This window comes from Salmo salar, chromosome 25 (assembly GCF_965601325.2).
Source record: "Salmo salar chromosome 25, fSalSal1, whole genome shotgun sequence".
Classification (NCBI taxonomy): domain Eukaryota; kingdom Metazoa; phylum Chordata; class Actinopteri; order Salmoniformes; family Salmonidae; genus Salmo; species Salmo salar.
Window position 1 is genome coordinate 28,271,811 of NC_138315.1, and position 16,877 is coordinate 28,288,687.

General features: G+C 46.4%; 1 protein-coding gene across 1 annotated transcript in view; it reads right to left on the minus strand.

Moving 5' to 3' along the window:
• The window catches only part of LOC106586405 (ceramide kinase-like protein), a 44,731-nt gene that overhangs the window by 10,731 nt on the left and 17,123 nt on the right, over nucleotides 1-16,877 (minus strand). The window contains exon 4 of the mRNA XM_082969229.1: nucleotides 9,040-9,344. Coding sequence (XP_082825355.1) covers nucleotides 9,040-9,344 — 305 coding nt within the window. The remainder of the gene's footprint in view (nucleotides 1-9,039; nucleotides 9,345-16,877) is intronic.

The window sequence follows — 16,877 nt, forward strand, 5'->3', positions numbered from 1 at the left end:
TGACATTTAATCCTAGTAAAAATGTCCTGTCTTAGGTCAGTTAGGATCACCACTTTATTTTAAAAATATGAAATGTTAGAATAATAGTAGAGAGAATGATTTATTTCAGCTTTTATATCCTCTATGGGCTAGGTGGGACCTACGTAACAGCCACTGGCAGCCTGTGGCGCGATTTTCAAAACCTTAAAAATCCTATTACTTCAATTTCTCAAACATATGACTATTTTACAGCTATTTAAAGACAAGACTCTCGTTAATCTAACCACACTGTCCGATTTCAAAAAGGCTTTACAACGAAAGCAAAACATTAGATTATGTCAGCAGAGTACCAAGCCAGAAATAATCAGACACCCATTTTTCAAGCCAGCATATAATGTCACCAAAACCCAGAAGACAGCTAAATGCAGCACTCACCTTTGATGATCTTCATCAGATGACAACCCTAGGACATTATGTTATACAATACATGCATGTTTTGTTCAATCAAGTTCATATTTATATCAAAAACCAGCTTTTTACATTAGCATGTGACGTTCAGAACTAGCATACTTCCGGGGAATTCGCTAACATTTTACTAAATTACTCACGATAAACGTTCACAAAAAGCATAACAATTATTTTAAGAATTATAGATACAGACCTCCTCTATGCACTCGTTAAATGTCCGATTTTAAAATAGCTTTTTGGTGAAAGCACATTTTGCAATATTCTAAGTACATAGCCCAGGCATCACGGGCTCGCTATTTAGACACCCGGCAAGTTTAGCACTCACCATATTCATATTTACTATTATAAAAGTTTGATTACCTTTTGTTGTCTTCGTCAGAATGCACACCCAGGACTGCTACTTCAATGACAAATGTTGGTTTGGTCCAAAATAATCCATCGTTATATCCGAATAGCGGCGTTTTGTTCGTGCGTTCCAGACACTATCCGAAATAGTAAAGAAGTGTCGCGCGCATGGCGCAATTCGTGACAATAAAATTCTAAATATTCCATTACCGTACTTCGAAGCATGTCAACCGCTGTTTAAAATCAATTTTTACGCCATTTTTCTCGTAGAAAAGCGATAATATTCCGACAGGGAATCTCCTTTTCGGCAAACAGAGGAAAAAATCCCAAAGGCGGGGGCGGTCGGGTCACGCGCATAAGCCCAGTGTCCCTTGATCGGCCACTTGAGAAAGGCGATAATGTGTTTCAGCCTGGGGCTGGGATGACGACATTCTGTTTTTTCCCGGGCTCTGAGCGCCTATGGACGACGTGGGAAGTGTCACGTTAGAGCAGAGATCCTTAGTAAATGATAGAGATGGAAAAGAAGTTCAAGAAATGGTCAGACAGGCCACTTCCTGTAAAGGAATCTCTCAGGTTTTGACCTGCCATTTGAGTTCTGTTATACTCACAGACACCATTCAAACAGTTTTAGAAAATTTAGGGTGTTTTCTATCCATATGTAATAAGTATATGCATATTCTAGTTACTGGGTAGGAGTGGTAACCAGATTAAATCGGGTATGTTTTTTATCCAGCCGTGTCAATACTGCCCCCTAGCCCTAACAGGTTACTTTCATCACATTCCCAGTGGGTCAGAAGTTTACATACACTCAATTAGTATTTGGTAGCATTGACTTTAAATTGGTTAACTTGGATCAAACATTTCGGGTAGCCTTCCACAAGCTTCCCACAATAAGTTGGGTGAACATTTGCCCATTCCTCCTGACAGAGCTGGTGTAACTGAGTCAGGTTTGTAGGCCTCCTTGCTCGCACATGCTTTTTCAGTTCTGCCCACAAATGTTCTATGGGATTGAGGTCAGGGCTTTGTGATGGCCACTCCAATGCCTTGACTTTGTTGTCCTTAAGCCATTTTGCCACAACTTTGGAAGTATTCTTGGGGTCATTGTCCTTTTGGAATACCCATTTGAGACCCAGCTTTAACTTCCTAAATGATGTCTTGAGTTGCTTCAATATATCCACATCATTTTCCTACCTCATGATGCCATCTATTTTGTGAAGTGCACCAGTCCCTCCTGCAGCAAAGCACCCCCACAACATGATGCTGCTTGATGGTTGGGATGGTGTTCTTCGGCTTGCAAGCATCCCCCTTTTTCCTCCAAACATAATGATGGTCATTATGGCCAAACAGTTCTATTTTTGTTTCATCAGACCAGAGGACATTTCTCCAAAAAGTACGATCTTTGTCCACATGTGCAGTTGCAAATTGTAGTCTGGCTTTTTTATGGCGGTTTTGGAGCAGTGGCTTCTTCCTTGCTGAGCGGCCTTTCAGGTTATGTCGATATAGGATTCGTTTTACTGTGGATATAGTTACTTTTGTACCTGTTTTCATCCAGCATCTTCACAAGGTCCTTTGCTGTTGTTCTGGGATTGATTTGCACTTTTCGCACCAAAGTACATTCATCTCTAGGAGACAGAATGCGTCTCCTTCCTGAGCGGTATGACGGCTGCGTGGTCCCATGGTGTTTATACTTGGTACTATTGTTTGTACAGATGAACGTGGGACCTTCAGGTGTTTGGAAATTGCCCCCAAAGATGAACCAAACCTTTTTTTCCCATGATGTCAAAGAATGAGGCACTGAGTTTGAAAATAGGCCTTGAAATACATCCACAGGTATACCTCTAATTGACTCAAATGATGTAATTTAGCCTATCAGAAGCTTTTAAAGCCATGACAACATTTTCTGGAATTTTCCAAGCTGTTTAAAGGCACAGTCAACTTAGTGTATGTAAACTTCTGACCCGCTGGAATTGTGATACAGTGAATTATAAGTGAAATAATCTCTCTGTAAACAATTGGTGGAAAAATTACTTTTTTCATGCACAAAGTAGATGTCCTAACCGACTTCCCAAGCTATAGTTTGTTAACAAGGAATTTGTGGAGTGTTTGAAAAACAAGTTTTAATGACTCCAACCTAAGTGTATGTAAACTTCCGACTTGCACTGTACATGTACATATTACCTCAATTACCTCGACTAACCGGTGCCCCTGCACAGTGACTCTGTACTGGTACCCCCTGTATGTAGCCTCGCTATTGTTATTTTACTGCTGCTCTTTCATTATTTGTTACTTGTATTTATTTATTTTAATTTTTTGTAAGGTATTTTATATATATTTTTTAACTGCATTGTTGGTTAGGGCTTGTAAATAAGCATTTCACTGTAAGTGTCACGGGTACTTAGGGCAGGAGGAAGGAGTAGAGTCAAATGCAGGAGATATCGTCCAGTAGCTCGAAGTTTATTCACACCCAAACACTAGGTGATCAAAAGGCACTGGGAGTGCACAATACCCAAAAGGGAAACAGGTAATCCACAAAGGGAAAATCACGCACGGGGCGCAGCCCGGCGAGAAAATAAATCCTCCAATATAAAAACGATAGAGAAGAAACGGCCACAGCGTAAACCCGCTGACAAACAAACAATCCCGCACAACACACAAACCCAAAGGAACAAACTAAATACCCCCCCACTAATGACAGAAATGACAACAGGTGCGGACCTAGACAGACAAAACACAATGAACACAGAAACACAGATCGGCGGCAGCTAGTAGACCGGCGACGACGACCGGTGCCGAGGAGGGGCACCATTTTCTGTGGATACTGTGACAGTACCCCTCCCCTGACGCACGGCTCCCGCAGCGCGCCGACGCCAGCCTCGGGGACGACCCGGAGGCCGAGGCGCCGGCCGGTCCGGACGGAGACGATGGAACTCCTGGAGCATAGTGGGATCCAAAATGTCCTCCACCGGAACCCAGCACCTCTCCTCCGGGCCGTACCCCTCCCAGTCCATGAGGTACTGCAGGCCCCCTACCTGACGTCGGGAGTCCAGGATGGCCCGGACTGTGTACGCCGGGGCCCCCCTGATGTCCAGGGGGGCGGAGGGACCTCCCGCACCTCAGCGTCCTGCAGTGGACCAGCTACCACCGGCCTGAGGAGAGACACATGAAACGAGGGGTTAATGCGGTAATATGAAGGGAGTTGTAACCTATAACACACCTCATTTATTCTCCTCAGGACTTTGAACGGCCCCACAAATCGCGGCCCCAGCTTCCGGCAGGGCAGGCGGAGGGGCAGGTTCCGGGTCGAGAGCCAGACTCTATCCCCTGGATTGTATACGGGAGCCTCACTGCGGCGGCGGTCAGCGCTCTCCTTCTGTCGCCCGATAGCCCGCTTCAGGCACTCCTGGACAGCCCTCCAGGTCTCCTGAGAGCGCTGTACCCATTCCTCCACCGCAGGGGCCTCCGTCTGGCTCTGCTGCCAAGGCACCAGGACCGGCTGATAACCTAATACAACTTGAAAAGGTGACAAGTTAGTGGAGGAGTGGCGTTGAGAGTTCTGGGCCATCTCGGCCCATGGCACGAACCTCGACCACTCCCCTGGCCGGTCCTGGAAATATGACCGCAGAAACCTGCCCATATCCTGGTTGATGCGTTCTACCTGCCCATTACTCTCGGGGTGGAAACCCGAGGTCAGGCTGACCGAGACCCCCAGCCTCTCCATAAACGACCTCCACACTCTGGAGGTGAACTGGGGACCCCGATCAGATACGATGTCCTCGGGCACCCCGTAGTGCCGGAAGACATGGGTGAATAGGGCCTCCGCGGTCTGTAGGGCCGTAGGAAGACCGGGCAACGGGAGCAGACGGCAGGACTTCGAGAACCGATCCACAACAACCAGGATCGTCGTGTTCCCCTGAGATGGCGGGAGATCAGTTAGGAAATCCACCGAGAGGTGAGACCAAGGTCGCTGTGGAACGGGGAGGGGCTGTAGTTTCCCTCGAGGCAGGTGCCTAGGAGCCTTGCACTGGGCACACACCGAACAGGAAGAGACATAGTGTCTTACATCCTCAGCCAAGGTGGGCCACCAGTACTTCCCTTTCAGGCCTCGCACTGTCCGTTCCACCCCAGGATGACCCGAGGAGGGTAAAGTGTGGGCCCATCGGATCAGGCGATCGCGAACACCAAGCGGAACGAACCTCAGACCCGCGGGACATTGAGGCGGAATGGGTTCTGACTGAACCGCCCGCTCGATGTCCGCATCCACCTCCCATACTACCGGCGCCACTAGACAGGACGCAGGGAGTATGGGAGCGGGATCGATGGTCCTCTCCTCGGTGTCATAGAGACGCGACAGTGCGTCGGCCTTCCGGTTCCAAGAACCCGGAATGTATGAAAGGGTGAACTGAAACCTAGTAAAGAACATAGCCCACCTGGCTTGACGAGGATTCAGTCTCCTCGCTGCCCGTATGTACTCCAGGTTACGGTGGTCGGTCCAGATGAGAAAAGGGTGACGTGCCCCCTCAAGCCAATGTCTCCACACTGTCAAAGCCTTGACCACAGCTAACAACTCCCTGTCCCCACATCGTAGTTGCGCTCCGCCGGGCTTAGCTTCCTAGAAAAGAAAGCGCAGGGGCGGAGCTTCAGAGGAGCGCCCGAAGGCTGTGACAGAACTGCTCCTACCCCAGCTTCGGACGCGTCCACCTCCACCACGAATGGCAAAGAGGGATCCGGATGCGCCAGCACCGGAGCGTCAGTAAACAGAACCTTCAGATGACGGAAGGCCCTGTCCGCCTCCGCCGACCACCGCAGCCACACCGGACCCCCCTTCAGCAGTGAGGTAATGGGAGCTGCCACCTGACCAAAACCCCGGATAAACCTCCGGTAATAATTGGCGAACCCCAAAAACCGTTGCACCTCCTTCAACGTGGTAGGGGTAGGCCAATTACGCACAGCCGTAACGCGGTCACATTCCATCACCACCCCTGTGGTGGAAATGCAATATCCTAGGAAAGAGACGGCTCGTTTGGAGAACTCACATTTCTCAGCCTTGACGTATAGGTTATGCTCCAGCAGCCGCCCAAGCACTCTGCGCACCAAAGCCACATGCTCGGCACGGGTGGCGGAGTAGATCAAGATGTCATCGATGTACACCACCACCCCCTGTCCGAGCATGTCTCGGAGAACCTCGTCCACAAAGGATTGGAAGACAGCGGGAGCATTTTTTAACCTGTTAGGGCTAGGGGGCAGCATTGACACGGCTGGATAAAAAACATACCCGATTTAATCTGGTTACCACTCCTACTCAGTAACTAGAATATGCATATACTTATTACATATGGATAGAAAACACCCTAAATTTTCTAAAACTGTTTGAATGGTGTCTGTGAGTATAACAGAACTCAAATGGCAGGTCAAAACCTGAGAGATTCCTTTACAGGAAGTGGCCTGTCTGACCATTTCTGGAACTTCTTTGCCATCTCTATCATTTACTAAGGATCTCTGCTCTAACGTGACACTTCCCACGTCGTCCATAGGCTCTCAGAGCCCGGGAAAAAAGAGAATGTCGTCATTCCAGCCCCAGGCTGAAACACATTATCGCCTTTCTCAAGTGGCCCATCAAGAGACACTAGCTTATGCGCGTGACCCCGACCGCCCCCGCCTTTGGGATTTTTTCCTCTGTTTGCCGAAAAGGAGATTCCCTGTCGGAATTTTATCGCTTTTCTACGAGAAAAATGACGTAAAAATTGATTTTAAACAGCGGTTGACATGCTTCGACGTACGGCAATGGAATACTTTGAATTTTATTGTCAGGAATTGCGCCAAGCGCGCGACACTTCTTTACTATTTCGGATAGTGTCTGGAACGCACGAACAAAACGCCGCTATTCGGATATAACGATGGATTATTTTGGACCAAACCAACATTTGTTATTGAAGTAGACGTCCTGGGTGTGCATTCTGACGAAGACAACAAAAGGTAATGACATTTTTATAATAGTAAATATGATTATGGTGAGTGCTAAACTTGCCGGGTGTCTAAATAGCGAGCCCGTGATGCCTGGGCTATGTACTTAGAATATTGCAAAATGTGCTTTCACCAAAAAGCTATTTTAAAATCGGACATATCGAGTGCATAGAGGAGGTCTGTATCTATAATTCTTAAAATAATTGTTATGCTTTTTGTGAACGTTTATCGTGAGTAATTTAGTAAAATGTTAGCGAATTCCCCGTAAGTTTGCGGGGGGTATGCTAGTTCTGAACGTCACATGCTAATGTAAAAAGCTGGTTTTTGATATAAATATGAACTTGATTGAACAAAACATGCATGTATTGTATAACATAATGTCCTAGGGTTGTCATCTGATGAAGATCATCAAAGGTGAGTGCTGCATTTAGCTGTCTTCTGGGTTTTGGTGACATTATATGCTGGCTTGAAAAATGGGTGTCTGATTATTTCTGGCTTGGTACTCTGCTGACATAATCTAATGTTTTGCTTTCGTTGTAAAGCCTTTTTGAAATCGGACAGTGTGGTTAGATTAACGAGAGTCTTATCTTTAAATGGCTGTAAAATAGTCATATGTTTGAGAAATTGAAGTAATATGATTTTGAAGATTTTGAAAATCGCGCCACAGGATGGCAGTGGCTGTTACGTAGGTGGGACGAATTCGTCCCGCCGGTCCCATAGAGGTTAACCCATACGGCATGACGAGGTACTCATAATGGCCAGATGTGGTACTAAATTCGGTTTTCCACTCGTCTCCCCCTCGGATACGCACCAGATTATACGCACTCCTGAGATCTAGTTTGGTGAAGAAGCGCGCCCTGTGGAATGACTCCACTGCCGTAGCAATGAGAGGTAGTGGGTAACTGAACCCCACTGTGATGGAATTTAGACCTCTATAGTCAATGCACGGGCGCAGGCCTCCTCCCTTCTTCTTCACAAAAAAGAAACTCGAGGAGACGGGTGATTTAGATGGCCGTATGTATCCCTGTCTCAAGGACTCCGCGACGTATGACTCCATAGCCACCGTCTCCTCCTGAGACAGAGGATACACATGACTCCTAGGAAGGACCGCGTCAGCTTGGAGATTTATCGCACAATCCCCCTGTCGATGGGGTGGTAATTGAGTTGCCTTCGTTTTACTGAAGGCGATAGCCAAATCGGCATATTCAGAAGGAATGTGCACGGTAGAGACTTGGTCTGGACTCTCCACCGTGGTTGCACCGATGGAAACTCCTACACCTGAGCACTCCCTTGACCACCCCTTAAGAGCCCTCTGCCTCCACGAAATCTGAGGGTTGTGAGTGGCTAGCCAGGGGAGTCCCAGTACCACCGGAAACGCCGGGGAGTCGATGAGGTATAGGCTGATAGGTTCCACATGACCCCCCCACGTCGTCATAACCAGTGGCACAGTAACCTCCTCCACTTGGCCGGACCCTAGCGGTCGACTATCTAGGGCGTGCACAGGGAAGGGGTGGTCCAGCTGAACCAGGGGAATCCCTAACCTATTAGCGACCCCACGGTCCATAAAACTCCCAGCTGCACCTGAATCAACTAGTGCCTTATACTGGGAGTGAGGGGAAGAAAAAAAAAATCGGGAAAACAAACAGAAGTGTACATGTGGTCGACAGGGGGCTCTGGGTGTGTCTGGTGCTGACTCACCTGGGGGGTTGATGTAGTGCTCTGCCTGCCCTCCGGACTCCTGGGGGGACCCCTCCAGCACCGGTCCGCAGTGTGTCCTCTGCGTCCACAGTGGGTGCAGGAGAGGCCCCCCCCTCCGGTCTTCCTCGGAGCAGCTCCTCCTATCTCCATGGGCAGTGGAGCAGGAGGGCTGGGAGGTGGAATGAACAGACCCCGACTAGAACGTCCCCGGGTAGCCAGTAGGTGGTCCAGCCTGATGGATAAATCCACCAGCTGGTCGAGGGTGATGGCGTGGTCCCTACAAGCCAGCTCCCGACGGACATCCTCATTTAGACTGCAGCGATAGTGATCCATCAGGGCCCGCTCATTCCACCCCGATCCCGCGGCGAGAGTCCGGAACTCCAAGGCGAAGTCCTGAGCGCTCCTCGTCCCCTGTCTCAAATGAAACAGTCTCTCACCCGCCGCCTTGCCCTCCGGGGGATGATCGAATACCGCCCGGAAGCGACGGGTGAACTCCGGGTAGTCGTCCCGAGCCGAGTCTGGGCCCTCCCATACCGCGTTGGCCCATTCCAGGGCTCTACCCGTAAGACAGGAGACGAGGACGCTCACTTTCTCCTCGTCGGAGGGAGAGGGGCGGACGGTCGCCAGGTACAGTTCGATTTGGAGTAAGAACCCCTTACACCCAGCGGCCGTCCCATCAAATTCCCTCGGTGGCGTAATCCGAATCCCACTCAAGCCCACTTCAGGGGGTGTCGGTAGGGGCGCCAGCTGAGCCACTGGAGCTGGTCTGGTGGAGGAGGTACCTCTCTCCCAGCTCTCCAGTCGGGTCAGTACTTGGTCCATCGCCGAGCCTAGGCGGTGGAGGAGGCCGGCGTGCTGCGACACCTGCTCAGCTACTGAAGTTGCTTCGGGTCCTGCTGGTGCGGGATTCTGTCACGGGTACTTAGGGCAGGAGGAAGGAGTAGAGTCAAATGCAGGAGATATCGGCCAGTAGCTCGAAGTTTATTCACACCCAAACACTAGGTGATCAAAAGGCACTGGGAGTGCACAATACCCAAAAGGGAAACAGGTAATCCACAAAGGGAAAATCACGCACGGGGCGCAGCCCGGCGAGAAAATAAATCCTCCAATATAAAAACGATAGAGAAGAAACGGCCACAGCGTAAACCCGCTGACAAACAAACAATCCCGCACAACACACAACCCCAAAGGAACAAACTAAATACCCCCCCACTAATGACAGAAATGACAACAGGTGCGGACCTAGACAGACAAAACACAATGAACACAGAAACACAGATCGGCGGCAGCTAGTAGACCGGCGACGACGACCGGCGAGCGCCGCCCGGCCGAGGAGGGGCACCATTTTCTGTGGATACTGTGACAGTAAGTGTCATAATGGTGGGTGTAGCTGGTGTATGCAGTCAGGCGCAGGAGAGCAGAGAATTGGGAGCAACGTAACTTTACTCAATAATGAATGTTGCAAGGTAAAACACTACACTTGCCCAAACACAAACACACGAACATCAACTTTTACGCACGGGCAAAAAACAGCACCCGTCAAAATAACCAGTCACCAACATTACCGAACATGACATAAAACAATCCCGCACAACACCATGGGGGAAATAGAGGGTTAAATACATGAACAATAATTAGGGGAATGAAAAACAGGTGTGTAGAAAACAAGACAAAACAAATGGAAAATGAAAAGCACCGCCCGAACAAGGAGAGAAACCGACTTCGGCTGAAGTCGTGACAATAAGGAATACCTGTTGTATTCGGCACATGTGAGAAATACAATTTGATTTGATTTGATATACATGGCTGTGACAATAACTGAAGAGAATTCTCTTGGGAAATAATACGGTCGGCATTTGATTGTGAGGAATTCTAGGTCAGGTGAACAAAAGGACTTGAGTTCCTGTATGTTGTTACAATTACACAATGTGTCGTTAATCATGAAACATACATCCTTCTTCTTCCCGTAGAGATGTTTATTGCTGTCGGTGCGATGCACTGAGAATTCAGGTGGCTGTACCGACTCCGACAGCATATCCCCAGAGAGACATGTTTCCGTGAAACTGAGTATGTTATAATCACTGATGTCTCTCTGGAAAGCAACCCTTGCCCTGATTTCGTCAACTTTGTTATCTAGGGATGGACATTAGCGAGTAATATACTTGGAAGCGGTGGGGGGTGTGCGCGCCTCCGAAGTCTGGCTAGAAGCCTGCTCCGACTTGCTCTCCACCAGCGGCGTTGTTTTGGGTTGGCCACTGGAATCAGTTCATGTGCCCTGGGTGGTGCGGACAAAGGATCCGCTTCGGGAAAGTCATATTCCTGGTCGTAGTACAGTTTTTCTCAGTCACTTTGGTGCATTTCTTAGATCAAAAGTGCCATTCTTGATACTACTTGTACAAATTCCAAATCAACTAGTCACTTGTGCACATCATTAAAGCAATTTCTTATTCCTTTGAACAAATTGCAATTGCTTTTGTACATATTGCAATTGATAATGTACAAGTGTCAGCTTTTTTCCACATTTTCAATTGCTCATGTCATGTTGATCAAAATATAGTAGATGGGTCTCTGTTGAATAGTCTTACCCCTCAAAACATCTAGGCATTAGTTCCTTGCATAAGCCATTACATGCAAAATTGTTGAACTATTTGTCATAAACTGTCAAGCATAGTTTTACACATTTCTATTAGACCTTTTGAACAAAAACGTGAATTGATGAATGGTGCTAGTGAAATTGACCCTCACTCATGAAGGAATGTAAAGTGTTAGTTCAACCAACAATCAACCAGTTGTCTAAATTGCTCAAAGGTGCATCTCATGAAGAATCAATTGGCAAGCATATATAGACAGACCACAACACAGAGTTGCAATTTTCCAATAATGGATGGACCAGGAAACTAACAGGGTCAACAGCCAAGAGGAGGAAGAAGAGGAGCAAGGATGCGTGGTGGAAGGCAAAACAGAGGAAGAGGCAGAAGAGGACATAGGCGCATATCTGATGACATAAGGGCCACTATTGTAGACCATGTTGTCAATCATGGCCTTACAATGGCTGAGGCGGGTCGAAGAGTACAGCCGAATATTGGGAGATCAACCGTGTCCTCAATAGTTCAAACGTTTCAAAGAGAGAACAGGTATGTCCACCAATGTACAGTGCACAGTTACTGTATATAAGCAGTATACTGTATACTTCCTACAATGCTTCATATTACAGTAGTCCACTTGTATTTCACAGCATACAGAAATATACTCTATACAGATACATACTGCCCCTTACATGCACCCACCTGTATGTTTTACAGTAAAATGTGTGTTCGCATAGTTTTTGTCTATGTGAAAGTGTGCGATGCATCACTGCATTTTTCCCCTCATAGGACTGCAAGATTACCTCAAACCGGTGGCAGAGGACGCCTTTTCACACCTCAACAGGAGGAGGCTATTTGCACCATGGTCCGAGCAAACAATGCCATGAGACTCAGGGAAATACAAAGGACCATTATAGAAGACAACGATGTCTTTGAAAACATCCATACGGTTAGCATCTCAACCATAGAAACCAGATGAGTATGAAACAGCTGTACCGTGTACCATTCCAAAGGAATGAGGACAGAGTTAAGGAGCTATGGTACCAGTATGTACAGGTAAAACATATATCTTTGTAACTACTTTACAGTAACATTTTATAGTGATACATAGTACAGTAAGCATAAACTGCACACATTTCCATTGCTGTGGAAGGAACATGCAATATATGTACATTTTATGTCACTCTTCCTTACCAAAACAAATTCAACTGTGTGTTCTGGGATATAGTGTATAATGGAGTTGGAATCAAGTGAACCCTCTCACAACTTTGTATACGTGGATGAGGCTGGCTTCAACCTGACCAAATGCAGAAGGCGGGGTGGGAATATCATCGGTCACAGAGCTACTGTGGATTTGCCAGGCCAACGGGGAGGAAATATCACCATGTGTGCTGCTATTTCGGAGCATGGTGTCCTAACCCATATCCCCCTTATAGGGCCATACAACACCCAGCATCTACTCAACTTTTTAGAGACTCTCTACAGGGCTCTCATCCCTGATGATGAGAGGGGTCTGTTTAGAGAGGATTTGCCAAAGTATGTAGTCATTTGTGATAATGTGAGTTTCCATCGATCAAACATCATAAGGCAATGGTTTGTGACACACCCGAGGATGCTCATAGAATTCCTCCCACCTTATTCACCATTCCTTAACCCAGTTGAGGAGTTCTTTTCAGCATGGAGGTGGAAGGTGTACGATCGTCAGCCACACACACAGATGACCCTGCTGGCTGCAATGGATGCAGCATGTGAGGACATCACAGTAGACGCCTGCAGAGGATGGATAAGGCATTCCAAAATATTCTTTCCACGTTGCATTGGAAGGGAAAATATCCGGTGTGATGTGGATGAGAATATGTGGGCCGACAGACAGGAACGTCTGGATGTGTAGAGACAGCACTAGAACAGTGCTGCAGGCAAAGTTGTGCTTTAGGGGTGGTTTCCTGTGTTTCTTTCTAATTTAGTTTTTCTTCCTTTGTGCCCCTCTGGTTGTCCAGTCTCTTTCAATCAATAACCCACATACAGTAATATGTAAATAGTACTGTTGAAATTAATATATGCCATAGAAGTGCAGCCTTGTGCATTTTCAATACAGTAACTGTCATCCAAACTGTAGCCTAAGTTTACATCAGGTAATACTGTCAAAGTACACAGTTCCATTGACAACATGCCTAAACATTTTGACGACCTTGTTCGTGAACAATAACTCAATGACTTATCATTCTGATGACACTGACATGATCATTGACATGAATATTTACTTTTGAGAGATGTACTAAGGATTTTTAGTGACTGACTAGCTTTAGAAACACATCTATTGTATATTGCAGTTTGTACAAATTGTTCTGAGAAATGCACTTATTATTTTGCACATGTTAGGGATGATGTGAAAAATGAACCAAAGCGACTGAGAAAAACTGTAATACCGCTCTGATATCCAATAGTTCTTCCCGGCTGTATGTAATGGCACTTAAGATTTTCTGGGCTAACAAAGTAAGAAAAAACACATAAAAAACTATTTACTGCAACGTTTCCTAAGGATTAGAAGCGAGGCAGCCCTCTCTGTCAACACCATCGCAGAGTTGCTATTTTTTCATAACATTTCTAACTGATTTTACTATACATTATACTGCATTTATAACAGGGATACAGCTAATGCAATAAACATATTGTTTGAATGTCCACGAAAAGAGGGCATTCAATCTAGAAACTATATTTTGTGTGGCATGTTTCCAGTAAACCCTGCTATTGTCTCTTATCTCTTCACAGCCCAATCCTCTTGTCTGTCAACCTAAATTGGGAGAAGCTCACACAGCACCGCCAACACAACAGACAATTCACTACCAGGAACTTCAAACCTCCGCGCGCGCGCGACAGACAGACAGACAGACAGACAGACAGACAGACAGACAGACAGACAGACAGACAGACAGACAGACAGACAGACAGACAGACAGACAGACAGACAGACAGACAGACAGACAGACAGACAGACAGACAGACAGACAGACAGACAGACAGACAGACAGACAGACAGACAGACAGACAGACAGACAGACAGACAGACGTATGGTAAGGTTTGTAATCTCCGAACACCAGAACCAAATAACACCTGCCCAAACCAGCTACTAGAATTGATAACATTTATGTTAAGAGTCTGTCACAAGAGCCTCAGCGAGTGTGAGAAAGCCCTATCTACTCCGTGAGAAAAAAACAGAGAACGGGTGAGGGACAGGATGACAGCCCTTCCCCCTTGTTCTCCAGGGACTGTTCATTCTTCCAGGGGGCCTGTTAACCAGATCTAGTAGTCAGAAGACAATACCAGCAGCTTTGCTCAGGGCCTCCCACATCCCTCAATTGCAGCGATGGAGCTAATTAAGGACCAGATTGCGCCAACCACTAGTTCCTCACCAACCATTCTATTGTGGCGAAGGAGCACCATATAATACTGAAACCCATACCTTATGTGAGGATCGCACACGCACGCAGACACACAACTTGGTGGAATTGTAAAGTAAATATGCATACCATTTACATATTAATCCACTCAGTGGATATTTGAGCTGTATTAGATCCCTGTTCCATTGCTCAAGGTCTCTGTGTTATGAAGCAGCTCTATTATCAATAGCATTGTAGTGATGTCTACATCTTAAATGGGATAATACAGGAGAACATGAGAACGTACCCATGATGATGTGCATTGCAGTGGTAACAAGGTGCCATATGCCACGGACAGAACACGTCACCGTGTCAGTGAAGCCTGGAGAAAAGGAGATGCAGAACAACATCAGTGGAATGCCATACACATGATATTGTCGTCAAACAATAAGTAGTTCTCAAAGGGGAAATGTTTACACCATCCAGGTATTTCTACTATTTACATTCACTCATTCTCCTATCAATTCTCCTATTTACCAAACCTATGACTGAGCTTCATAATTGCAGAAGTAAGCCATATGAATGTAGCAAGCTATCACGATTCTCAATGACACAAAAGACAAGAAACCTTATGCAAACACAATGTATCCTACTATTTGTAGATGAGGTAGCTAGGGTTAATAATTTATTAATTAAACTTAATATTGTCTGGTGCCAATTAGGCTGAGTTTACCTTGCTGGCAGTGGTGGACGGGATAGAACAGGTGTCAGTGTGTTTGTACTGATTATAGACAGAGACAAACACACAGAACAGAGAGAGAGAGAGTAGGAGAGAGAGAGAGAGACAGAGAGAGAGAGAGAGTAGGGAGAGAGAGGAGAGAGAGAGGAAAGATATGGAGAGAGAGATAGCGGGAGAGAGAGAGAGAGAGAGAGAGAGAGAGAGAGAGAGAGAGAGAGAGAGAAAGATATGGAGAGAGAGATAGCAGAGAGATAGCAGAGAGAGAAGGTGAGAGCAGGTTGTCTCTGTCACTAGGTGAGTAGGCATTTCCTTTCAAGCTGCTATCTGCCATGTTGTTTGCTCAGATTAACAGGATATGAGAACTGATGTCTGTAAAGGAGTACAGTACAGACAGATAGGACAGGCTGGGTGGGTGAGTGGCTGGGTGAGTGAGTGAGTGAGTGAGTGAGTGAGTGAGTGAGTGAGTGAGTGAGTGAGTGAGTGAGTGAGTGAGTGAGTGAGTGAGTGAGTGAGTGAGTGAGTGAGTGAGTGAGTGAGTGAGTGAGTGAGTGGCTTGAGTGGCTTGAGTGGCTGGGTGAGGGATTGACTTGTTCCTCCTCTCCTATGAAATGTGGTAGAGGCCTCGACAGCGCAGAGCGCGGAATACACGGGTGATACTCAGACAGCTTGGCCACCAATAGATATTATATAGTGCTGACCTCTGACCTTCCAGTTCACTGCTACGATTACACTGTTACTGTAACAAAGTTGTTCCCAATGATACGATTTGTTTTATAGTGATCTAGATCTTCATTGCTACAGTTATTCATTCAATGTATTGATTGGACTAAGACATTTCAAAATGTTTAGATGCTTAGGCGTAAGCATTGTAATGGCATATTATGCATATTAACTAATCATTTGCATAGTGTGATTCATATATTCTTTACTCCATTGCATGGAATGCTTTTGTCCCTTATAATCCAATGTATCTACAGTGCAGATAAATACCACATGAGATTTCCCTAATACTACAACGGAACTAGTGTAGATGATAATGTAGTGTTTTCCATCATCAGTTGTGTTCACATCTATTGTTCCTAGCCATTGTTGTGTGTGGTGCTCATATTATCAACAGCGACTGTAATTCCATAATTCACCCTCGTTAATTTCCCCTTCCCAAAAGGCACACACACTTCCTCATACATACAACAGCATGACGGATGAAGAGAGCTAACATGCAGGAGGAGGGGAGGAAGATAGACAGAGAAGGAAAAGAGAGAGACAGAGACATAGAGACAGAGCTAGAGAGAGAGAGAGAGAGAGAGAGAGAGAGAGAGAGAGAGAGAGAGAGAGAGAGAGAGAGAGACCCTAAACAGAGAGTACACAGTGGCAGAATACCTGACCACTATGACTAACCCAAACTTAAGGAACGCTTTAATTATGTACAGACTCAGTGAGCATAGCCTTGCTACTGAGAAAGGCAACCGTAGGCAGATCTGATTCTCAAAAGAAGACAGGCTATGCGCACACTGCCCACAAAATGAGGTGGAAACTGAGCTGCACTTCCTAACCTCCTGCCAAATGTATAACCATATGAGACACATATTTTCCTCAGATTACACAGATTCACAAAGAATTCGAAAACAAACGCAATTTTGATAAACTCCCATATCTATTGGGTGAAATACCACAGTGTGCCATCACAGCTGCAAGATTTGTGACCTGTTGCCGCAAGAAAAAGG